The 26,160-nt window shown below is 42.8% G+C and overlaps 1 protein-coding gene, 1 non-coding gene and 1 pseudogene across 2 annotated transcripts in view; 1 reads left to right on the forward strand and 2 right to left on the reverse strand.

The window, feature by feature from the left end:
- VWA3B (von Willebrand factor A domain containing 3B) overlaps positions 1 to 26,160 on the forward strand; it is a 208,738-nt gene that overhangs the window by 36,741 nt on the left and 145,837 nt on the right. Inside the window, exon 6 of the mRNA XM_061211052.1 lies at positions 5,130 to 5,245. Coding sequence (XP_061067035.1) covers positions 5,130 to 5,245 — 116 coding nt within the window. The remainder of the gene's footprint in view (positions 1 to 5,129; positions 5,246 to 26,160) is intronic.
- Positions 15,012 to 15,458, reverse strand: LOC133105372 (protein mago nashi homolog 2-like; annotated as a pseudogene).
- Positions 16,434 to 16,556, reverse strand: LOC133074873 (small nucleolar RNA SNORA71). The gene has a single exon (XR_009697275.1). It is a non-coding gene; the product is annotated as a small nucleolar RNA SNORA71 (small nucleolar RNA).

Here is a 26,160-nt window from a genome sequence, read left to right on the forward strand (position 1 = left end):
GACCAATGTCCTGAACTCGGCTCTCCCACCTCAGAGGCACAGGCCTGACACCTGGCTGGAGCACCAAGACCCTGTCAGCCACATGGCTCAGAAGAAAAGGGAGAAAAATAGAAAGAAAGAAAGAAAAAAATAAAATAAAATAGAATAAAGTTATTAAAAAATTTTAAAAAATTATTAAAAATAAAAAAATTAAAATGTAATTAAGAAAAAGAAAGAAAGAAAGAAGAGAGCAACCAAACCAAAAAACAAATCCACCAATGATAACAAGTGCTAAAAACTATACTAAAAAAAGAAAAGGACAGACAAAACCCTAGGACAAATCGTAAAAGCAAAGCTATACAGACAAAATCACACAAGGAAGCATACACATACACACTCACAAAAAGAGAAAAAGGAAAAAAATACATATATATATATATATTTAAAAAAAAAAAAAGAAGAGAGCAACTAAATCAAGAAACAAATCTACCAGTGATAATAAACTCTAAATACTAAACTGAGATAAACATAAAACCAGGAACAAATTAGATGCAGAAAGCAAACCCCAAGTCTACAGTTGCTCCCAGAGTCCACCACCTCAATTTTGGGATGATTTGTTGTCTATTCAGGTATTCCACAGATGCAGGGTACATCAAGTTGATTGTGGAGATTTAATCTGCTGCTCCTGAGGCTTCTGGGAGAGATTTGCCTTTCTTTTCTTTCTTCGCACAGCTCCTGGGGTTCAGCTTTGGATTTGGCCCTGCCTCTGCATGTAGGTCGCCTGTGGGCGCCTGTTGTTGGCTCAGACAGGACGGGGCTAAAGTAGCAGCTGATTCGGGGGCTCTGGCTCACTCAGGTCGGGGGGAGGGAGGGATATGGTAGTTATAACTGGAATGTGGGGCGAGCCTGTGGCGGCAGAGGCCGGCGTGACGTTGCACCAGCCTGAAGCGCGCTGCGCGTTCTCCCAGGGAAGTTGTCCCTGGATCACGGGACCCTGGCAGTGGCGGGCTGCAGGCTCCCGGGAGGGGAGGTGTGGAGAGTGACCTGTGCTTGCACACAGGCTTCTTGGTGGCTGCAGCAGTAGTGTTAGCGTTTCAAGCCCGTCTCTGGTGTCCGCGCTGATAGCTGTGGCTCATGCCCATCTCTGGAGCTCGTTTAGGCGGTGCTCTGAATCCCCTCTCCTCGCGCACCTTGAAACAATGGTCTCTTGCCTCTTAGGTAGTTCCAGACTTTTTCCCGGACTCCCTCCTGGCTAGCTGTGGCGCACTAGCCCCTTCAGGCTGTGTTCACGCCGCCAACCCCAGTCCTCTCCCTGGGATCCAACCTCCAAAGCCCGAGCCTCACCTCCCAGCCCCCACCCGCCCCGGCGGGTGAGCAGACAAGCCTCTCTGGCTCATGAGTGCTGGCCTGTGCAGGAATCTCTCCGCTTTGCCCTCCGCACCCCTCTTGCTGCGCTCTCCTCCGTGGCTCTGAAGCTTCCCCCCCGCGACCCCCCGTCTCTGCCAGTGAAGGGGCTTCCTAGTGTGTGGAAACTTTTCCTCCTTCACAGCTCCCTCCCCGAGGTGCAGGTCCCGTCCCTATTCTTTTGTCTCTGTTTTTCCTTTTTTCTTTTGCCCTACCCAGGTACGTGGGGAGTTTCTTGCCTTTTGGGAAGTCTGAGGTCTTCTGCCAGCATTCAGTAGGTGTTCTATAGGAGTTGTTCCACACATAGTTGTATTTCTGATGTATTTGTGGGGAGGAAGGTGATCTCCACGTCTTACTCCTCCGCCATCTTGAAGGTCTCCTTGTAAAGTATCTTTTCAATGGTAGCTGTCTCCTGATCTGTTGGCCTCACTATACCTAAATAATAATAATAATATCTACATTTCAAAACAACCCCGTTTGTGCATGTGAGAGAGTTTGTGTCTCTTGTAGAGAGAGACCAGCTACTTATGTGGTTACAAGGAGAATGACTGAGTTCTTTCCTAAGTCAGCCTGTCTAAAATGGGTAAAATGCCCACTCTTGAGCGTTTGTTCTCAAATTTAGGTGCTCATCATATTGGCCTGGGGAGATGTGGGCTTCACCTTGCAGGCTGATTTTGCACAGTAGAGGGGACTCTAGGAATATGCAGTTAGGCTTTCACTTTGCAAAGCCTTTCACTACCTAGGAATCTTGATTAAAATGTAGATATCTTGACCACAGTCCCAGAGATTCTAATTTTCAGGGTCTAGGGAGGAACAGGGATATGCATTTTTAACAGGATCCCTGGTGATTCTGAAGACCCCTGCTCTGGCTGCTCATAAAGCGCTTTGAAATCTTTTAACAGCAGGTGCTTGGCTTCAATTCTGGGCTCTTGAAACCCCCAAATACAGAAGGGGCTCACTGCCCCCACTTTCGCTAGTGGAGAGAGAAAAACCCAGCTGGCCGGGCCACCTTTCTTACTGGTCCTCTGCTCAGCTCATGTGGAGACCCTCTGGGAAGGTGAGAGGCCAGGGAGTAATTTAACACGGGAGAAGCTGCAGTTCAGCCCCTGACTTTCAGGCCATGCTCCGTGGCGTGTGGGTTCTGCATAAGAGGACGGGGTACACCCGGGCCCTTGTGTCCCTCCTCTAGTCCCGGAAAGTGAGGCCAACCCACGACCAGCAGTGCCGCTGCCTGCTCTGCTACCTGCCAGCCCACCTCCTCCCGGGGGTCCTGGATGGTCTCAGTGCATCTTTTGCTGTTCAGCCCCAGCTGAAGAGCAGTTATTATCAAACTGTAAAGGGCATGTCCTGAGCATTTCAGCTTGCAGGGAGGCTGGACTCTGTGTCTGGACAGAGCCACCAGCTCTCAGGCACAGCGCTACACTCCTCAACTCTCCAAAGAGCCTGTCTTAATGGTGATATGCTTTCTGCACAAGCGAGGCTGTATTAGCCAGAGGAAATGTCTGCCCTGTTCTCTTTCCTAATCTGGAGAACAGATCAGAGTAGAAAATTCTGGGCAAAGGCTTTGGCACTCAGAGTGTGAGGCCTGTCAGGACAAACCTCGATCATCCCCCCATCTGTCCTGCAAGGAGGTCATGGTGAGACAGGTGGGGACCTGGGACCCTTTACTGCAGTGCCTGCAGCTGGACAAACGTCTCCTCCAGCAACAGAGTACAAAGGAACTATAAGGGACTAAAAGTAACTGCATGCATGGGTAGTCGGGGCATATTATGAACAATAAAATACAAAAAGGCCAAAACCCAGCTGCCACTTCTGAGGGCCTGGGAGCAAAAGCAGGGTCCTGAGCATGATCCCTGCGCACAGCACCACCAAGGGGGTGGGCACACCACCTAAGCCCCCCCTCCAGCCCCACCCACTGATCTGCCTCCATCCTCACTGCTTAGCAAGGGAACCTGCTACTTTTTTCATGCCCTTGTGCTGCAGCAAGAGTCCCAGTAAAGCCTTGCCTGAATTTCTCGTCTGGCCTCTTTTATCAATTTCTATTGATTAAAGAGTCTGAGAACCCAGGATGGTAACAATGGGATGAAGGAAACTGGGCATTTCTGTTTTGGAGGAAGCCCCTGCTTTCATTGTCCCATTGTCACCTGAAACCCTTTAGAAATAGACAAGACTGAGGCCTTCTATGGCCCAGGGAAGGCCCACAGACCTCTCCCGCCATCTGCCCATCCTGTCCATCCCAGCTCGTGTTTCAGGATTCTTTTTGCATCATGAGTGGCGATAGGCAGGGGTGGTACTCTTGAGAGGCTGGAGGAGCATTACTCAGAGATCTCCTCTGCCATCTGAAAGAAATTTCCTGCTATTACTGATTTTTTGGTTTCCAGACAACTGGCTTTGAGGGTGCGATTTAGCCCATCATCACCTGGAACACTACACCAGTGCTTAAAAAAATTTTTTTTAATTGAAATATAGTTGATTTCCAATGGTGTGTTAGTTTCAGGTATACGGCAAAGTGATTCAGTTTTATACACATATATGTGCATATATGTATACATGTATATATATATATATTCTTTTTTAGATTCTTTTCCATTATAGGTTATTACAAGATATTGAGTATAGTTCCCTGTGCTATACAGTAGGTCCTTGTTGGTTATCTATTTTATATACAGTAGTGTACATATTTTAATCCCAAACTCCTAATTTATGCCTCCCCCCCTTCCCTCTTTGGTCACTGTAAGTTTGTCTTCTATGTCTATGAGTCTATTTCTGTTTTGTAAATAAGCTCATTTGTGTCTTTTTTTTAGACTCCACGTATAAGTGTTATCATATGATATTTGTCTTTGTCTGGCTTACTTCACTTCGTATGATAATCTCTAGGTCCATCCATGTTGCTGCAAATGGCATTATTTCATTCTTTTTTATGGCTGAGGAATATTCCATTGTATGTATGTGCCACATCTTCTTTATCCATTCATCTGTCAGTGGACATTTAGGTTGCTTCCCTGTCTTGACTGTTGTGAATAAGTGCTGCTATGAACATTGGTACGTGAGCGCTTTTTTAGCTTCGCTGCTCATGAATGCCCTGGGGATCTTGTTAAAGTGCATATTCTGCCTCGGCAGATCCAGGTGGGGCTGCAGGGAATGTGCATCCCTAGCCAGCTCCCAGGTACTGCTGCTGCTGCTAGGACCACACTTGGAGGGGTCGCCTTAGAAACGTGCCCACACTGAGTTCTTTTCATTAGTGCTGATGCTCAGGTCCTGGGGAAGTGTGCATTTGCCAAGTGGAAGTTGACTGAAGCCCATCAGCAGTGGGCAGATGAGCCAACGCTGCCTCTTGTCACCAGCTTTCAGCAGTGAACCCGCAGGGCTCTGGGCACTGTTGGGCCCCTCATTAGCCTCTGGGCTTGTCAAAACTGTGTTTACATGATTGAACCCTGGGAACAAAAGAATAAGTTTAAGCACAGGGTATCATTTTTCCAGGGTCGATAAATACCATTTGGTTGAGCTGAGTATCCTCTAATGAACAGAAGAGTCATCAGTTAAAATCCCAATGGCTCCTCAATTCTCTGGTGTCTTCCACCTTCCTGTCTTTTGTTTGTGGGAATTGACAAGGCACAGGGAAAAGCAGTGAACACTTGGAAGATGCTTAGCACCACAGAAGAGCAAGTTCACAGTCTTGGGAGAATGAATAGTAATGCGCAGATACCACTTACTAACCTAATGTGGCATATCTCTTCCTGTTTCAGATTCCATGCATTTGCAGAGAGAACAGAGTGCGTGGAACTTCCTGTCTTCCCCATTAAGGATGGCGACAGTGTAATTACTTGGAATTCAAGGAAACTGAAAGGAAAACTCCCTCCAGGTACCTGGGATGGAAAAGAAACAGTGTACTTTATGTCTTAATAACTTCAGATGATCCCTAGCCTTAGCACTAGGGCGGGACTCACTGTATCTTTTGTATTATTCATGTGGTGCAAGGGCAGAGTTCATGGATGTTAATGGGGAATTTGGCAGCCTGGCAACCAGGCATAAGTGTATGACCTAGGGAAGTGGCCTCAGTGAGATGTGTTTCCTAACTTGGGAAACTTCTGGAGACGTGGCCCCAGGCGTGTCAGCGCACTCTTAGTTCTTGGCAAGGCAGAGCTGCTCTGTTGCCCAGGTTGGCTGGAAGCTGTAGCGAGGATGCCCGCACTTCTTGTGGGTTTTCTGCTGCCTCCCCATCAGTGATGGCGGTGTTTCTAGATGCACATGAGGGATGGACCTGCCTCCTGTGAGGGCCAAGGCCACACAGGAACCTCTGTGGAGGCTGAATGAACTTCCCCTTTCATTCAAAGGATGTGATCAGAGAGTTTAACAGGCGTAGAGAATGAGGTCAGGAAATCAGTGAGAGGTAGTTCTGTGATTCGGGAAACCAGGACTAGAAGGTTCCTCAGAAAGCAGGAGATGGGAGTTTCTTTGGGGAGCTGATGAAATTGCCAAGTGCCAAATACACTGAGTAAACGCCACCGAGAAGAGCAGGGAAGGCAGCTCCTGTGGGACTGTGGCATGCTGCAGCGCAGGGGTAGTTAGAAGTCTGAGAAAGCCCATCCCCTCCTCCACCTTGCTGCTCATTTGTACTAATCAACAGAAGGATTTCTAGCTTCAAACAAGGCAGGAATTACTCTTTGGGGGTTGTCTGGGGCTGGGGGAGAAGCTGCAGGGTACACGTGCTTGCAAGTTTCCTCTGTTTACATAACAGTGTTGCAGAGGCTCCTGGGAGAAGGGCCCTGGGACTGGGTAGGAGGCACTTGCAATCCTGGGCTAGGGGGTCAGGTGGAGACCCAGGCAGGGGGTTGAATCACAGAGTGTGTCCTAGACACACACTTTGTGGATTCAGATTCTTAGTGCCCCAAAGCAGAGCTGGGGAGAGGTTCCCGTCGAGCCCATCAGGGCCGCTACCTTAGGTAACTTACAGCTTTGCTCTGATGGTGAGGTGGACATCTCCAGGGAATTTGAGAAAATGTCAGTTGATAAGCAAGATTGATGCTAATCTAAGAAAAAATATTATTTAGGATATATGCCATGCCTTTGGAAGTAATTTACAAGATTAAGCCTAGTGTGCAATGAATCAATGAAGGTAAAGAATGTGAGATGTCACCAGCTCCCCAAGGTGTGCCAATGACCATAAATGGGGTTTAATTTGGGCCTATGTGTTCCTTGGCAACTTAGTTATAGAGGGAAGCATGTCTGGCTGCATAGTTTACATTTTCAACAACTACCATCTTTCCAACCCTTGTGAAACATACAAATCAAATTACAGATAAAAACATTTTTCTTAGAGTGAAGTGCTCAGAGCGTGGCCTGCCATTCTAATGCCATTTCAGTGATCACATGTTCTGAATTTAGGAAGAGTGTCCCAGATCCTAAATATGTGATCTTGTCTCCTCAATCCATCAGAATGTCCCAGAAATGCCAACATTTCAGAGCCTACCTCTCCCACTCAAAAACTGGCCAGAAATCCTTGAGACGATTTTTGTTTGGAAAATGTGTGGTTTTCAACCTCACTCAGGCTCAGAGGCAGTTCTCCAATCTTTCCCTGATCAGTTTCCCCTCCCTGCTTCTCCATCATTTGTCAGTATGAGTTTCCTCAGGCCCTCTCTAGTTTGGGAAGGGAGGGTGTCTCCTCGGGAGATAATTTTGCCTTCTGTGGTGTAGAAAAGACAGACTATCAAGTGAGGGGATAGAGAAGCATTGCTCAGAGAAGTGAACTGGCAACTGAAAGAAATGTCCTGCTGTTTCTGACTTTGAGGTTTCTAGGTAATTGGCTTTTTAGCCTGTGAGTTACCATCACCCCATGTACCACATCAATGCAAAAAACCTCTGTAGTCAAAATAATAGTTTTAAAAATTGTTGTGAAATGTACATAACATAAAATTTACCATTGTAACCATTTCTAAGTGTTAAGTATATTCCCTAAATTCAGTAGTGAGGTGTCAAGTACATTCACCTTGTTGTGCAACCCAGTCTCCAGAACTCTCTCCATTTCGGAAAATTGAAGCTCTGTACCCATTAAACAACTTCCCATTTGTCCCTCCCCACAGCCCTCAGCACTTAACATTCTACTTTCTGTCTCTGAATCTGACTGCTCTAGATACCCCATATAAGTGGAGTCATACAATATTTGTCATTTTGTGACTGGCTTATTTTATTTAGCATAATGTTCTCAAGGTTCATCCATGTCATAGCATGAGTCAGAATTTCCTTCCTTTTAAGGGCTGAATAATGTTCTGGGGTGTGTGTGTGTGTGTGTGTAGGGTGCAATATCTCATACTACCTCATGACATGATCCCAGCCATCCACATCTCCTGAAGCAAATCTCTCGGTTTCTAGAAAGGAATGGCTTCTCACCTGCACGAGGGTGGGGCTGGATCACTGGCTTGCACCGGGATCCCAGGACGTTGGCAGCACTTGGCTGGGTGGGTCATAATCTCAGGCTCCCAGGAGTTGAGTTCATGAACCTGGGCACTGAGTAGACTTCTCCCCTTTCCCTTCCAGGGATGACTTTCTGCCTTAGAAATTCTGCTTTCTTCCGGCGCAGGCTCCATCCCATGTAGGAATGCTCCATCAGCCTCGGATGGATTCCCCTCACTGCGGGGAGCAGGATCTGTGATTTAGATGTAAGAAGCATGGGGGATTTAATAGGGCAGGTGAGGCTGACCTGAAGCTGTAGCTCTACACTTTTCCTCCTCATAGCCATCCTTCCCCTTGGCTTTCTGCCCAGAATTGGCTGGGTCCCTGCTCATGTTTATATTCACGGGGCATACAGCAGGGGGATGGCTGCTCTGTTGTGTAGCCAGCACCTTCCATGTAGGTGTCCTTGCCTCTTTCTCTGTTTAACTACTCTCTTTGCCTATTTACTGGGGAGGGGAAAGGGTACCAACAGAGCCTAGATTGCTATGGAACCAGAGTGATGATGCTACCTTCTGGAGCTCCTCTGTGCCACCCAACCCCCTGAAGTTTGGCTTTCCTTCCCTGTTAATGAGTGTGGGTTCTCTTCACAGTCTCTGTGTACTGTGAAATATTCATCTCACTTATAAGCAAAATAAAACAGAGGCATGTTGACCTTCCCTGAACTCCAGGCATTTTTCCTTGGAAAAGATTTCTCTCCAGGACTGAGCAACACTTTCCCCATTCTTGCCCTGGGTCTGGGCTCTCCCTCCCCCACAGTCTCCTAGCAGTCACTGACCGCAGGTTAAGGAGCAGGCCTGATGGGCAGGTAGCGGGGGTCTCCTTGTCTTGGCACCTGGCTTGTAGGGATCTGTGGACAGTGCGCCTGCCTATCTTCCTAAAGTCTTTAAACGTGGTGTTACTGAATGCAAGTTCATGTGCCTGATCCATAGTGAGGCCAAACAGTACTGAAATGTCAGAGTTTGGAGCAGAGAAAGGTTTACTGCAGGGACACACAAGGAGATGGGTGGCTTGTGCCCAAAAAAACCCCGAACTCCTTGAAGGGTTTCAGCAAAGCACTTTTAAAGGCCAGGTGAGGGAGGGGTGTGGTTAGTTGTTGCAGACTTCTTGGTGTTGTATTCCTTTGCTCTTGCAGCTGTCCACATAGGTCAGGTCACGATGTTCCTGTAAACCTCCAACAAGACAAATGTTATTCTCTGTTCTGCAGCTTTTTATCTCTGTATGAATGGACTCTTAAAGGTCAGAGCCCTGAGAGCAGGGTATCCTGTATGCTTCAGGCTATAGGCAACATTCTTTTACAAAAGGTGCAGAGCCAGCATGATTAAGCACAAGCAGCAAAGCACAAAGGGTTAAAGTAAAAGGAACAGATCTAACATGGAGTCAGATTTGTTCTTCCCTATTACAGTGGCAGCCAGGGCTTGGCTGCAGTGATGGTCTTCATCTGTCCTGTCTAGTAGAGCTTTGGCTGCTGCTGCTGCTGAAATAGTCCTTCTTTCCTCAGAGTCTGAAATAGTGGCCTGAAAATCATCTTCTACACCCCTCTATTTCTGGGTCTTCTCAGGGAGTCAGGGAAACTAATCATTTAAGCAAACTCCAACAAGTGGTCTTTTTGCTGATTGCTTTGTGTCTGATCAGGACTTAAAAGTATTCTGTGATATTCTTTGAAACTCGGTTTCATCCCAGGCCACCGGTGTTCCCCAAGTCAGCAGTGACTTCTGAGAGGGCACACCCCTCACACTCCAGTTCCTCCTGGGTTACAGCCATCCACTGGAGATGAAATGGCTCTGGTGTAATGGTTTGTGGGGGGACACTGCCCACTGCTCCTGGCAGGCTCAAGTGAGGCCCCCTAAGTGGCAGATATGAATGTCTGGTCACAAAAACAAGTCCAGCCAGACACTTTCTTTGATTTCTAGAATTCAGTTTAATTTTTGATTCCAGTGCCCTTCTATCCCAGTGCATTGGGGGGAAATTAACCCCAGTCATTCCCAGGGACTCCTCCTGAGCTTTTCCCACAGCTTGGAGATCCTAGGCAGTGCTAAGGCATCGGGAGGGGTCTCTAGTAATTAGACATCTCTTCCTGCAAACCGCCCTATAAATACCTATTGTCCCTGTCTCACGGCCACTCCAGGTTGAGCAGTTCTCTGCTGCTCCCACGCTGGCTTTGGATGTGGGAGTCGTTTGCAGACTCTGCCCCACCCCCGTTCACCCTGCGCCTTCCTCCCAAGGTGCTGCAAAGACACGGAGCCAGTTCCCACCCTCTCCTGGGATGCTCTCCTCCTCTCCCCCAAGCCAAGGGGAACCTCCTTCTAATCTGGGATGACTCCTCTCTACCTCCTGCTTCTTAAAGCTGCCTGCTCTGTAAACCCCAGCGCCTCTCCTCAGGGGTTAGGCTTAAAAAGAAAAAGCCAGAATGTCTTGCAGCCTATTTCATCTTTCTGCTCTGCCTTTGGGGCAAGGAGAATGGCTGCTTGAATGTGGAGGGAGTGGGTGGGGAAGAGAAAGTATAGGGAGAACAGATTACCATCAAAAGTATGATCCAACGACACGCATAAATACGACCTTTTTATAAGAGTGAAACCCTAACCCCAGGATGGGTTTTCTGTGGAGGTAGATAATATAACTAGTTACTTTGTTTTTTGATTTTATAAAATAACACTTCAGGAATCAATGTTGGAGAATGGAAAATGGAGAGTTCGTGTGCTATTAAGTTGGTGCCACATGTAGCTTTGGAGCTGCTCTGTTAAATATGGGAGCCACTGACCACATGTGGCTACTGAGCACTGAAATGTGAGTCCAATTTGAGATGTGCTGTAAGTATAAAATACACCCTGGATTTCAAAGACTGAGTGAGGAAAAAATGTAAATTATGACATGAATAGTTTTTAATATAGATTATATGTCAAAATGATAATATGAACATATGGGTTATATCAAATATATTAATAAAATTAGGTTTTTTCTAAGATTTGGCTACTAGAAAATTGGAAATTATACATGTGGTTCACCTACTATTGAATTAGTATTGGATAGCGCTGCTCTAGAGCCATGCTAGCTGCCCCGTCGATTAAGTAGCTGTGTAACTTTGGGAAAGTTATTTAACCTTTCTGCTTCCTTTCCTCATCTATAAAATGGGAATGATAGATTGTTATTATATTCTATTATGCTATATTATATTATATTATATTGGTTGTGTTAAATGATGAGGAGACAGGAATAAGGCACTGTCCTATGTTCAATGAACTCAAATGCAGTAAAATCAAGAGGCTGGGCTTTGGAGTCAGGCCTGGGTTTGGATTTGTCACTTAGCTGTGTGATCGTGGTTAAGGTACTTAACTAATCTGAGCTTTAGCTTTCTTATTTATGAATGGGGATGATGATGTTTACCTTATGGGTTGTTAGGAATATATATATATATATATGCGTGTGTGTATATATGTGTATATGTGTGTATGCACTGTATGAAACACTGTGTGTATACACACACACACACACACACATACACAGTGTTTTATGTATTACCTGGCACATAGTTAGCCAGTCAATAATTATAACTGCTGTTATTGCCATGACCATCATCATCCTGTGGGTTACCCTACTGTTATTACCACTAGGTAAGCAACTTAAAGACTAAGTTTTTTTATCACCTTTACTTTTCTTCTGTCATCCCAATTCTCATGTTTGTTTTAGTTTTAGTTCTGCTATTAAGTATATTCTGTTCTCACTTGTAGTCCATCTCCTTTGGTTTCCCCAGCCATCTCTTGGTTGGCTAAAATTTATCTTCTAATAGTTTCCTCAAGGAGGGAATCAGAGGAACAATAGTCCCAGGGTTTCCAAATGTTCTTTTCTACGTCTTTATACTTAAAGGACAACTTGGCTGGATAGAAAGCCCTTGGCTCACTTTTTGTTTGTCTTGTGTGTGTTATGGGTTGTGCTGCGGTGTCTTCTCATAGTGTGTGCTGCCGAGAAGAAATCCAAGGCCAACTTGATTTTTTTCTTTTGTAAGTGACTTTATCTTTTTGCCTGGTTGCTCAGAGGTTTCTTTTATTCCACCAGCTTTATTGAGATAAAATTGACATATAGTATTGTGAAAATTTAAGGTGTACAATGTGATGAGGTAATACACATATATATATTGTGAAATGATTATCACAATAAGCTTAGTTAACACATCCATCACCTCACATAATTACATTTTTGTGTGTGTGGTGAGAACATTCAATTAGCAACCTTCAAGTGTATAATACTGTATTGTTAAATATAGTCACCACGCTGCACATTAGATCCCCAGGACTTATTCATCTAATAACTGAAAGTTTGCACCCCTTGACCAATTTCTCCCCATTTCTCTCAGCCCCAGCCCCTGGCAACCACCATTCTACTCTCTCTTTCTATAAGTTTGGCTTTTTTTGTTTCCACATGTAAGTGAGATCATACAGTATTTGTCTTTCTCTATCTGACTTATTTCACTTAGCATAATGCCCTCAAGGTCCATCCACGTTGTTGCAAATGACAGGATTTCCTTCTTTCTCATGGATGAGTAATATTGCATTGATATACTTCAAATTTTTATACCCATAAAAAAATATATAAAATCACATTTTCTTTATCCATTCATCTGTCAGTGGATGCTTCGGTTACTTCCATGTCTTGAATATTGTAAATAATTCTGGAATGAACATGGGAGTGTAGATATCTCTTCAAAATAGCGGTTTCATTTCCTTTCGCTATATACCCAGAAGTGGGATTGCTGGATCATATGGTAGTTCTATTTTCAATTTTTTTGAGGAACCTCCATCCTGTTTTCCATAGTGGCTTCACCAATTTACATTTCACACCAACAGTGCACAAAGGTTCCCTTTTCTCTACCTCCACACCAACACTGTTGTCTCTTGTCTTTTTGATAATAGCCATTCTAACAGGTGTGCGGGGATATCTTTTGCATTTCCCTGGTAATTAGTGATGTTGAGCACCTTTCCATGTATCTGTTGGCCATTTGTATGTCTTTTCTGGAAAAATATCTATTCAAATCCTTTGTCCATTTTAATTGGATTGTTTGTATTTTGCTATTAAGTTGTATGAGTTCCTTATATATTTTGCATATTAACTTCCTCTAAGATAGATGGCTTGTAAATATTTACTTCCATTCTGTAAGTTGCCTTTTGTTTTGCTGATTGTTTCTTTTGCTGTGCAGAAGATTTTTAGTTTGATGTAGCCCCACTTGTTTATTTTTGCTTTTGTTGCTTGCTCTATTGGTGTCATATCCAAAAAAATTGTTGCCAAAACCAGTATCAAGGAGCTTTCCCCCTATGTTTTCTTCTAGTATTTTACAGTTTCAAGTCTTATGTTTAAGTCTTTAATCTGTTTCAAGTTAATTTGGTAAGTGGTATAGTATAGGCGTCCAATTTCATTCTTCCGCATGTGCATATTCAGTTTTTCCAACACCATTTATTGAAGAGACTATAATTTTTCTATTGAGGATTCTTGGCTCCCTTGTCAGGTATTAGTTGACTGTATATGCATGGGTTTATTTCTGGGTTCTTTATTCAGTTCCATTGGTCTGTGTGTCACTTTTATGCCAGTACCATATTGTTTTGATTACTATTCTGTTGTAATAGAGCTTAAAATCAGGAATCATGATGCCTCCAGCTTTCTTCTTATTTCCCAGGATTGCTTTGGATATTCAGGGTCTTATGTGGTTCCATATGAATTTTAGGATTGTTTTTTCTATTTCTGTGAAAAATGCCTTTGGAATTTTTTTAAATTAATTAATTAGTTAATTAATTTAATTTTTGGCTGCGTTGGGTCTTCGTTGCTACTCACGGGCTTTCTCTAGTTGCAGCGAGTGGGGGCTACTCTTCATTGCAGTGCATGGGCTTCTCATTGCGGTGGCTTCTCTTTTTGGGAGCACAGGCTCTAGGCGCGCGGGCTTCAGTAGTTGTGGCACGCGGGCTCAGTAGTTGTGGCTCGTGGGCTCTAGAGCACAGACTCAGTAGTTGTGGCGCACAGGCTTAGTTGCTCTGCGGCATGTGGGATCTTCCCGGACCAGGGCTAGAACCCCTGTCCCCTGCATTGGCAGGCAGATTCTTAACCACTGTGCCACCAGGGAAGCCCCCTTTGGAATTTTAATAGGAATTGCCTTGAATCTATAGATGGCTTTGGGTAATATAGACATTTTAACAATATTAATTATTCTGATTCACAAACGAGATATTTTTTCATTTATTTGTGTCTTCATCAATTTATTTTATCAATGTCTTATAATTTGTCAGTGTACAGATCTTTCGACATCTTGGTTAAATTTGTTTCTAAGTATTTTATTATTTTTGATGCTATTATAAGTGGGATTGTTTTCTTTATATCTTTTTCAGATAATTTGTTGTTAGTATATAGAAACACAACTGATTTTTGCCTGTTGATTTTGTGTCCTGCAACTTTACTGAATTTGTTTATTAGTTCTAACAGGTTTTTTGGTGGAGTTTTTAGGGTTTTCTATATATAAGATCATATCATCTGCAAACAGACTATTTTACTTCTGCCTGTCTGATTTGGATGTTTTTTTTTTTTTTTTCTTGACTGATTGCTCTTGCTAGGACTTCCAGTACTGTGCTGAATGGGAGTAGTGAGAGTGGAAACTCTTTTCTTGTTCCTGATCTTAGTGGGAAAGCTTTCAACCTTTCACCACTGAGTATGTTAGCTGTGAGTTTGTCATATATGGTTTTTATTATGTTGAGGTATGTTCCTTCTGTACCCAATTTCTTGAGAGTTCACTTCGTGTTCATTTATCACGAAAGAATGTTGAATTTTGTGAAATGCTTTTTCTACATCTATTGAGAGAATCATGATTTGGTGTATCACATTTATTAATTTGTGTATGTTGAACAATCTTTGCATCCCAGGGATAAATCCTACTTGATCATGGTGTATGAACCTTTTAATGTGCTGTTGAATTTGGTTTGCTAGTATTCTGTTGAGAATTTTTGCATACATATTCATTAGTGATATTAGTCTATAGTAAACTTTTCTTGTAGTGTCATTATTTGGCTTTGGTATAAGGGTAGTGCTGGCCTCATAAAATGAGCTTGGAAGTGCTCCCTCTTTTTCAATTTTTTGGAAGAGCTTGAGGAGGATTGGTATTAATTCTTAATCTGTTCAGATTTTCTTTCTTTTTTTTTTTTTACAATTTAGATTGGTTTAATCTTGAAATGTAATCCAATAAGACTAAAAACTAAACATTTCAGGTCCTGTACCAAATAGTAAAATACTCGAAGGCCTTCAGGATCCTTCGACTGATTAAACATCAATAAGAGAACCTATTTTTGATGTGGTAAAAGAAACGTGTTCATCTCCAATTACAATTTCAACCTCCTGCTGGCCAGCCCTGTCAGAGGGAGGCCACAAAGCATCATCTTCTTTTGTAATTTACTGTCATCAATAATTCTCTTCAGTTCTTCCATTACACTCTTGTATACATAAGCCTCCCTTGTGATCATGACATCATTTTTATAATTGCTGTTGTTGGCATATCTAAGTTTTCCATCCGGCCAAAACTCAAACTCCAGAAACTCATATCCAAACTTGCCCTTGTGCCCTACATAGTAGCGTAGGTACAAATCACTGGCCATAGCCATCCTTGTCCCCGAAAAGCCCACTGAAGGCCCAGCCGATGTGCCTCCAGGCACCTGGCCCAGATTTTCTTTTTCTTCATGATTCAGTGTTGGTAGTTTCTATATTTCTAGGAATTTATCCATTCTTTTAGGTTATCCAATTTGTTGGCATGTGATTATTTGTAATAGTCTCTTATGATCCTTTGTATTTCTATTGTATCATATTTAGATTTCATTTCTAATTTTATTTGAATCTTTGCTCTTTTTTGGGGGGTGGGGGGTGGGTCCATATAGTTTATTGAATGGATGGATGGAGAGAAAATGATGATGATGAGCAGCTGCCAACTCAAGAAAAAAACTCTTGGTTATTGAAGTCATCCAGGCACAGCAGAGGGACCAGGGCCAGCCTTCCCTGTCCACGGCTCTCCAAGGGTACTGCTGTCAGGACTCAGAGCCAGCCAAAGGGGATGCCAAGCCCCCAGTCACAGCGCTTTGCCCCTGATCTCTCATGCTGAGTGAACAGTTCTCCTGTGATGCTCTGAGCAGGCAGCAGGGAGCTCTTCACGTGGAGACCTCACTGTCCATTCTCTGCCCCACTGGTGTCCACGAACTATAGGAATCTTGGGGAGAAATACCAGCAATCCCAGATCCCAAGTCACCCCAAGGTCACTGACTCATGGGACTTCCTCAGCAATCTCCAGATCTAAGGCTGACCTGTTATCTGGGAGCCAGACATGCCTCTTGGGGGCACCATGTTGCATCTGTGGATTCTGCTAAGCAAAGGCACTGTCACAGGGTTTCTACCTCCCACCGAACCGATCTGAACTCGTTCCAGTGTGAGATCCAAATATAGATGTATTGACTGGTTTCTGCCAAGAGACTCCTTAACTTCAAAGACAAAGTGAACCCCTGCAATCTGGGCACTAGCCTGGTCACCATATCACAGGGGGGCCAGCAAAGGCCTGAGCTCTGAAGGGAATGGCAGGAGAAAAAAGATAGTGTGTGAAAGATCCAGGGTTTGGAAGGGACAACTGGGCCCTTCAAACATGGAAAAATGTCTTTCAGTAACTCCTCTCCCTGCACTATCGATGACCAGGGCACAGGCAACCCATGATCACTGAGTCTTTGCTCTTTTTTTCTTAGTCTAGCTAAAGGTTTGTCAATTTTATCTTTTCAAAATACCATCTTAGTTTTGTTGATCTTTTCTATTGTTTTCCCTGTCTATATTTCATTTATTTCTGCTCTGATCTTTGTTACTTCTGCCATCTTTGGACTCATTTAGTTCTTTAGTTCCTTGAGGTGTAAAGTTAGGTCATTTTTCTGTGATCTTTTTATCTTTTAAATGTAGGTGCTGTTGCTATACACTTCCCTCTTAGAATGGCTTTTGCTGCACTCCATAAGTTTTGATATTTTTTTTTCTGTGTTTCCATTTCTATTTGTTTTGAGATATTTTTTGATTTCTCTTTTGATGTCTTCTTTGACTCATTTTTTGTTCAGGAGTGTGTTGTTTAATTTCCACACATTTGTGAATTTTCCATTTTCCTCCTTTGATTAATTTCTAGTTTCATACTGTTATGGTTGGAAAAGATACTTGGTATGATTTCAGTTTCCTTACATTTGCTAAGGCTTATTTTGTGACTTAATATATGATCTATCCTGGAGAATGTTTCAGATGCAATTGAGAAGTATGTATATTCTGGTGCTGTTGGTGGTTTGTTCTGTATGCGTCTCAGGTCCATTTGGTCTAAGGAATAGTTCAAGTACAGTGTTTCCTTATTTACTTTCTGTCTGGGTGATGTAACCATTGTTGAATGTGGGGTATTGAAGTTCCCTACTATTATTGCATTGTTATCTATTTCTCCCTTCAGTTCTATTAATATTTGCTTTAAATATTTAGGTGCTTCAATGTTGGGTGCATATATATCTACAATTGTTATATCCTCTTAATGACTTGGTCCCTTTTTATATAACGACCTTCTTTGTCTCTTGTGACCAGTTTTGATTGAAAGGCTATTTTATCTGATATAAGTATAGCCACTTCTGCTCTCCTTTGGTTACCATTTGCATGGAACATCTTTTTTCATCCCTTCACTTTCAACCTATGTGTGTCCTTAAAGCTAAAGTGAGTTTCCTATAGGCAGCATGTTGTTGGATGTTTTTTTTAATCCATTCAGCCACTTTGTGTCTTTTGATTGGAGAATTTAGTCCATTTACATTTAATGTAATTATTGATAGATAAGGACTTACTATTACCATTATGTTATTTTATGACTTTTTAAGTTATTTTGTTCCTTTCTTCTTCTCTTACTGTCTTCCTTTGTGATTTATTTTTTGTAGTGGTATGCTTTAATTCCTTTATCTTTATTTTTTGTGTAACTACTAAAGGTTTTTGTTGTATTTTTTGTACATGTGTGGCTACCACAAGGCTTACATAAAACATCTTGTAGATTAAACAGTCTATTTTAAGCTGATAACAACTTACTTTCAATTGCATACAAAACCACTACTCTTTTACTCTCTCCTCCCCACATTTTATGCTATTGATCTTTTTATCTGTGCATCCATTAACAAATTATTGTAGCTTATATACTGTATATAATTATAGCTTATACATATTGTAGCTTATTATAGTTGTTTTTAATATTATTGTTTAACTTCTGTGCTAGAGATAAAAGTGATTTACACACCACCATTACAGCATTTGGGTATTCTGAATTGAACTATATAATTACCTTTACCAGTGAGTTTTATACTTTTATGTATTTTTAAGTTGTTACTTAGCATCCTTTCATTTCAACTCCCTTTAGCATTTCTGTAAGGTAGATGTAGTGATGATGAACTTCCTTAGCTTTTGTTTGTCTGTGAAATTCTTTATCTCTCCTTCATTTCTGAAGGACAGTTTTGCTGGGTATAGTTTTCTTGGTAGGCAGTTTTTTGCTTTTAGCACTTTGAATATTTCATATCATCCCATTCCCTCATGGCCTGCAGACTTTCTGCAGAGAAATCTGCTGATAGCCTTATGGGGTTCCCTTGTTCATGATAAGTCATTTTTCTCTTGCTGCTTTCAAAATTTTCTCTTTGTCTTTGACTTTTTACATTTTGATGATAGTGTGTCTCAGAGTGATCTTCTTTGGGTTGGTCTTGCTTGGGGTCCTTTGAGATTCTTCTACTTAGATGTCCATATCTCTTTCTAGATTTGGGAAGTTTTCAGCTATTATTTCTTTAAATAATCTTTCTGCCCCTTTCTGTCTTTTCCTTCTGGGACTCCTATGTTGTGAATATTCATTTGCTTGAAGGTGTCCCATAATTCATACAGGTTTACTTCACTTTTTTTCATTCTTTTTCCTTTTTGTTCTTTTAATCGGCTAATTTCAAATGATCTGTCTTCAAGTTTTCTGATTCTGCTTCACGATCAAGTCTGTTGTTGAGGCTCTCTATTGAATTTTTCAGTTCTGACATTGTATTCTTCAGGTTCAGGATTTCTGTTTTGGTTCTTTTTTATGATTTCTATTTCTTTATTAAACTCATTTTGTTCATGCATTGTTTTCCTGATTTTGTTTAGTTATCTGTGTTCTTGCATTTCACTGAGTTTCTTTAAGATGATTATTTTGAATTCTTTTTCAAGTAATCTGTAGATCTCCATTTCTTTGGGGTCAATTACTGGAACCTTATTAATTCCTTTCATGGTGTCATCTTTGCCTGATTCTTAATGATTCATGTAGCCTTGCATTGGTATCTGTACATTTGAAGAAGCATACACTTCTTCCAGTCTTTACAGACTGGTTTCCATAGGTAAAAACCTTCTCCTGTCTGTTCCCTGGGCTGATGGACTACCTCTGGAATCTCAGTTGTGCTGAGTTAGACTCAGTTATATGGCTGTTGCTGGGTATGTAGTGGGATCTTCAGTTGGCAGGCTTGTTATCAGGGGCTGGGACAGGTGTGGATCCTGTCTGGTCTCTGGGTGAATGGGACTGCCTCCAGTACCTTGTTCAGTAGGGTGTTCTGGGATAAGGATCCTCTTCAGGTTCCACAGTTGGGTCCTTAGACAGCAGGTCTATTACTAGGTGTGCAGGGGGCATGGCTCCCACTAGATCCCTGGGAGGACTGATGCCTGGTCACTGGATGAGCCCCTAGGTGGGCAGGACTGGCCCTGGACCATGGCTGGGAGGGGCTGGAATGGGGCCCCAGGGTTGTTTGAGATTCTATAGCCATGTTTGAGGTCTGCAGACCTGGCCCTGGAGGCACAGATGCGTATGTCTCCCACCAGGTCCCTGGGCAGGTTGGGCTCAATGGTGTGGACTGAGGCTGGGAGGGCCTGGAACTGAGTATAGGTCCTTTTCAGAGTCTCTTGGAGCACAGACAGTAGTGTGTACTACTGGGTCCCTTGCTGGCAGGTCTGCTGGTGGGCTGAAGCTGTGTTGAGGTTGGAGCCCAGTACAGGGCCCTTCTGGGGGTTCAGACTGGAGTGTCTCCCACTGGGGCCCTGGACCCTAAGGACTGCTGGCAGACGGAGGCTGTGAGGGGGTTAGAGGCAAGTATGGGGCCCTTTCTGGATCTCTGGGTATAGACAGGTATGTCTCCTGCAGGATCCCTGTGTCAGCAAGACTGTGGACAATGGCTGGGATGGGCTGGAGCCCAATTACAGGGCCTATTCAGAATCTACAGTCTGACTGAGTTTGGGGGTTTACCTCCAGGGGCTCCCAGACTGTGGCCAAGAGGGGCTGGAACTGGTTCACGGGCCAATTCAGGGTCCACAGCTGGGACCGAGGGCTGTATGTCTATTACCTGATGCTCGGGTGAACATGGCTCCTCCTGGGTCCTTTGGCATATGGTACTGGAGACAGGACCAAGCCAAACAGGGCTGTAGTCAAGTCCTAGGGGCACAAAGCTGTTTCTGTTTCTGTAGCGGGGAGCATGGTTGGTAAGTCAGCAGCATGGGGCAGACCTGCCTTCTCAAAACACCTCTCCTTGGTCTTGGACTTCACAATCTCCTACCTGGATCCCAAAGCTCCTATGAAGGCACTTCCAAAGCTCCTATGAAGGCACTTTTGTCCGTGGGTGGACGCCAAATTATTGTTGTTGAGGCAGGGATATGATCAAGGGATATCTTATTCAGCCATTTTGCTCCAAAGGATTCTTTTTTTTTATCTTTAAATCCATTAAGTCCTAGGATATGTCTCAACGTTGACTGCTGTGGTTGATATTCCCTGGTATGTAGTGTGCCCTTTAATATGAACATCTAAGACTTCTATTTCAGGCAAGTTTCCTTGAACTATACTTTAAAATACTTCTTCTGCTCCGTTGTTTTATTTATTATTATTTTTAAATTTAACAAACACTTGGACATTGCTTGGAATATGCCAGGCACTGTTCCAGCCTCTTACCAAATTTTAACTCACTTAAACTTCCTAATAGCCCTATGGAGTAGGTACTAACATTATCCTCATTTTAGTGATGGGGAAACCAAGAAAGAAAGTGGTTAAGAAATTTGTCCAAATTCACATTCACTTCATTGACATGAAGTCAAACACTTCATTTTCTTAACCGTTGTGCCAGGCTGGTTTTCTTCTTTGGTGACTCACTTTATGTATAAAGTATGATAGCTCTCCTTTGACTGTCTCCTATTATTTTCTCTCTACTGTTTTAGAATACTTTATTTCTGCTTGTGTTCGCCTTGTCTAGTTTCTTACAGTGAGTTCCAGCGTATATTTTCTTTGTTGATTTCCCACCATTTTCATCTTAATTTCTGTGATTTTTTTTTCTTCTTTCCTGACTTTTTCATATTTCATCTCTTCCTGTTGTCTTGCCATCACATTCTTGAGTTTTTGCATGTCTGCTTTGTTTTCTTCCTTCAAGGAGATGATAGCTTCTTATATATTTTTAAATTCATGGTGAAATATTGGATCATAATTTTCATGTATTCCCTGATAACGTTTTTAGTGAGTGTTATTCATCTCTTGATAATTTTGCTGCTCTTTCCGTCATTTTTTTCTTATGTTCTTCTTCGGATGCTGTGTGCTGGCTTCCTCTTTATTATTCACCACTGAAAGGACACAAGATAGGTATCTGCTGGTGGTTCATACGGGAGATGGGGTGGGGAAGGGGCTATGCTTCATGGCTAAAGGCACTCTTCTTTGCTGTTACTGAGAGTGGTTCCTGAAAATAAGTTTTCTCTGGGTGATAGTTTGTGACGCTCTCCCTCTTGCCTTTCTGAACCAAGTCGGCAGACCCCAACAGATAAATGGGCAAAAGAAGTTAAATACAAAAATGTTCAATTTCACTACTGTTCACTACTAATTGACATTAATTTCTTTATCAAAGCAAATTCAGCTGGAAACAGTGAGATATTATTTTTATGCTAATTCAGGTTCAGTGAAATGGGTATTCCATATACACTGCTGATGTGACTTATATTGTCTTAAAACTTTTTTTGGAAAGCAATTCAGTGTGAGAGATTACCTCAAAATGTTTAATCATGTTGATCCGGTATTTTCACTACTAGAAATCTATCTCCCCCAGAAGTCTAAAGTACAGAAGGAAATACAGCACCAAAAAAGATATTCACACCATTCACTTACTAACCTTTCTTTCTCCACTGATGTATGTGGATTCCTTTGCAAAATATCAATATTACATTCCTGTATGTGATGGGCTTGCCCTGGGCCATCTACTCTGCTTCATTGCCCTGTCGCACTCTGCTCTTGATTGGTAATGACCTTTTGACATTCAGTTTGTTTTTCTATCTGCCCTGTATATTTACTGTAGATGTGAAAAATGGGTTTGATGTTATCCGAATAAACCTTCATTTTGTGTATTGCTGAACTGAATATTCTAAGTGGTGAGCACGTATATTCTCGGTTTCTGTGCTGTCTTATTCAACACACACTTTTTCAACACACACACATGTGAGCACATGTATTCTTGGTTTCTGTGCTGTCTTATTCAACACACGCTTTTTCTCATAATATACACTGGCTTTTAAAGCTTTTTACTTTTTGCCCCCAATACATTTTCCTTTCTTCCTTTCTCTTTTTTCTTTTCTCCACTCCTCCCCTACCCTGTTTCTTAGTATAGATTTGGGTAGGTCCAGTGATATAATTTGAAAGCAAATAAAAGATTGAGTTGTGAGGAGACCTTCAAGATGGCGGAGGAGTGAGGCCTGGAGATCGCCTTCTTCCCCACAAATACATCAGAAATACATCTACATGTGGAACAACTCCTACAGAACACCTACTGAATGCTGGCAGAAGACCTCAGACTTCCCAAAAGGCAAGAAACTCCCCATGTACCTGGGTAGGGCAAAAGAAAAAAGAAAAAACAAACAATAGAATAGGGATGGGACCTGCACCAGTGGGAGGGAGCTGTGAAGGAGGAAAGGTTTCCACACACTAGGAAGCCCCTTCGCGGGTGGAGACTGCGGGTGGCGGAGGGGGGAAGCTTCAGAGCCACGGAGGAGAGCGCAGCAACAGGGGTGCAGAGGGCAAAGCGGAGAGATTCATGCACAGAGGATCGGTGCCGACCAGCACTCACCAGCCTGAGAGGCTTGTCTGCTCACCTGCTGGGACGGGCGGGGGGCTGGGAGCTGAGGCTCGGGCTTCGGAGGTCAGATACCAGGGAGAGGACTGGGATTGGCGGCATGAACACAGCCTGAAGGGGTTAGCGCACCACAGCTAGCCGGGAGGGAGTCCGGGAAAAGGTCTGGAGCTGCGGAACATGCAAGAGACTTTTTCTTGCCTCTTTGTTTCCTGGTGCGCGAGGAGAGGGGATTCAGAGCACCGCTTGAAAGAGCTCCAGAGACGGGCGTGAGCCGCTGCTATCAGCGCGGACCCCAGAGACGGGCATGAGACACTAAGGCTGCTGCTGCCGCCACCAAGAAGCCTGTGTGCAAGCACAGGTCACTGTCCACACCTCCCCTCCCAGGAGCCTGTGCAGCCCGCCACTGCCAGGGTCCCGTGATCCAGGGGCAACTTCCCTGGGAGAACGCACGGCGCGCCTCAGGCTGTGCAATGTCACAACGGCCTCTGCCGCCACAGGCTCGCCCCGCATCCGTACCCCTCCCTCCCCCCGGCCTGAGTGAGCCAGAGCCCCCGAAGCAGCTGCTCCTTTAACCCTGTCCTGTCTGAGCAGAGAACAGACGCCCTCAGGTGACCTACATGCAGAGGCAGCACCAAATCCAAAGCTGAACCCCAGGAGTTGTGTGAACAAAGAAGAGAAAGGGAAATTTCACCCAGCAGCCTCAGGAGCAGTGGATTAAATCTCCACAATCAACCTGATGTACCCTGCATCTGTGGAATACCTGAATAGACAACGAATCATCCCAAACTGAGGCGGTGGACTTTGGGAGCAAGATATCACAAAGAAAGAAAACTACAGGCCAATATCATTGATGAGCATAGATGCAAAAATTCTCAACAAAATACTAGCAAACAGAATCCAACAGCACATTAAAAGGATCATACACCATGATCAAGTGGGGTTTATCCCAGGAATGCAAGGATTCTTCAATATACACAAATCAATCAATGTGATACACCATATTAACAAATTGAAGTAGAAAAACTGTACGATCATCTCAATAGATGCAGAAAAAGCTTTTCACAAAATTCAACACCCATTTGTGATAAAAACCCTCCAGAAAGTTGGGATAGAGGGAACTTACCTCAACATAATAAAGGCCATATATGACAAACCCACAGCCAACATCATTCTCAATGGTGAAAAACGGAAACCATTTCCACTAAGATCAGGAGCAAGACAAGGTTGCCCACTCTCACCACTATTATTCAACATAGTTTTGGAAGTTTTAGCCACAGCAATCAGAGAAGAAAAAGAAATAAAAGGAATCCAAATCAGAAAAGAAGAAGTAAAGCTGTCACTGTTTGCAGATGACATGATACTATACATAGAGAATCCTAAAGACGCTACCAGAAAACTACTAGAGCTAATCAATGAATTTGGTAAAGTAGCAGGATACAAAATTAATGTACAGAAATCTCTTGCATTCCTGTACACCAATGATGAAAAATCTGAAAGAGAAATTAAGGAAACCCTCCCATTTACCATTGCAACAAAAAGAATAAAATACCTAGGAATAAACCTACCTCTGGAGACAAAAGACCTGTATACAGAAAACTATAAGACACTGATGAAAGAAATTAAAGATGATACAAACTGATGGAGAGATATACCATGTTCTTGGATTGGAGGATTCAATATTGTGAAAATGACTATACTACCCAAAGCAATCTACAGATTCAATGCAATCCCTATCAAACTACCAATGGCATTTTTCACAGAACTAGAACAAAAAATTTCACAATTTGTATGGAAACACAAAAGACCCCGAGTAGCCAAAGCAGTCTTGAGAAAGAAAAACGGAGCTGGAGGAATCAGGCTCTCTGACTTCAGACTATACTACAAAGCTACAATAATCAAGACAGTTTGGTACTGGCACAAAAACAGAAATATAGATCAATGGAACAGGATAGAAAGCCCAGAGATAAACCCACGCACCTGTGGTCACCTTATCTTTGATAAAGGAGGCAAGACTGTACAATGGAGAAAAGACAGCCTCTTCAATAAGTGGTGCTGGGAAAACTGGACAGCTACATGTAAAAGAATGAAATTAGAACACTCCCTAACACCATACAGAAAAATAAACTCAAAATGGATTAAAGACCTAAATGTAAGGCCAGACACTATCAAACTCTTAGAGGAAAACCTAGGCAGAACACTCTAGGACATAAATCACAGCAAGATCCTTTTTGACCCACCTCCTAGAGAAATGGAAATAAAAACAAAAATAGACAAATGGGACCTAATGAAACTTAAAGGCTTTTGCACAGCAAAGGAAACCATAAACAATATGAAAAGACAACCCTCAGAATGGGAGAAAATATTTGCAAATGAAGCAACTGACAAAGGACTAATCTCCAAAATTTACAAGCAGCTCATGCAGCTCAATATCAAAAAAACAAACAACCCAATCCAAAAATCGACAGAAGACCTAAATAGACATTTCTCCAAAGAAGATATACAGACAGCCAACAAACACATGAAAGACTGCTCAGCATCACTAATCATTAGAGAAATGAAAATCAAAACTACAGTGAGGTATCACCTCACACCAGTCAGAATGACCATCATCAAAAAATCTACAAACAATAAATGCTGGAGAGGGTGTGGAGAAAAGGGAACCCTTTTGGACTGTTAGTGGGAATGTAAATTGATACAGCCACTATGGAGAACATTATGGAGGTTCCTTAAGAAACTAAAAATAGAACTACCATATAACCCAGCAATCCCACTACTGGGCATATGCCCTGAGAAAACCATAATTCAAAGAGAGTCATGTACCACAATGTTCACTGCAGCTGTATATACAATAGCCAGGACATGGAAGCAACCTAAGTGTCCATCGACAGATGAATGGATAAAGAAGATGTGGCAATATATACAATGGAATATTAGTCAGCCATAAAAAGAAACAAAATTGAGTTATTTGTAGTGAGGTGGATGGACCTAGAGTCTTTCATAGAGAGTGAAGTAAGTCAGAAAGAGAAAAACAAATACCATATGCTAACATATATGGAATCTAAAAAAGAAAAAAATGGTTATGAAGTACCTAGGGGCAGGACAGGAATAATGACGCAGATGTAGAGAATGGAGAATGGACTTGAGGACATGGGAAAGGGGAAGGGTAAGCTGGGATGAAGTGAGAGAGTAG

This window comes from Eubalaena glacialis, chromosome 14 (assembly GCF_028564815.1).
Source record: "Eubalaena glacialis isolate mEubGla1 chromosome 14, mEubGla1.1.hap2.+ XY, whole genome shotgun sequence".
NCBI lineage: Eukaryota > Metazoa > Chordata > Mammalia > Artiodactyla > Balaenidae > Eubalaena > Eubalaena glacialis.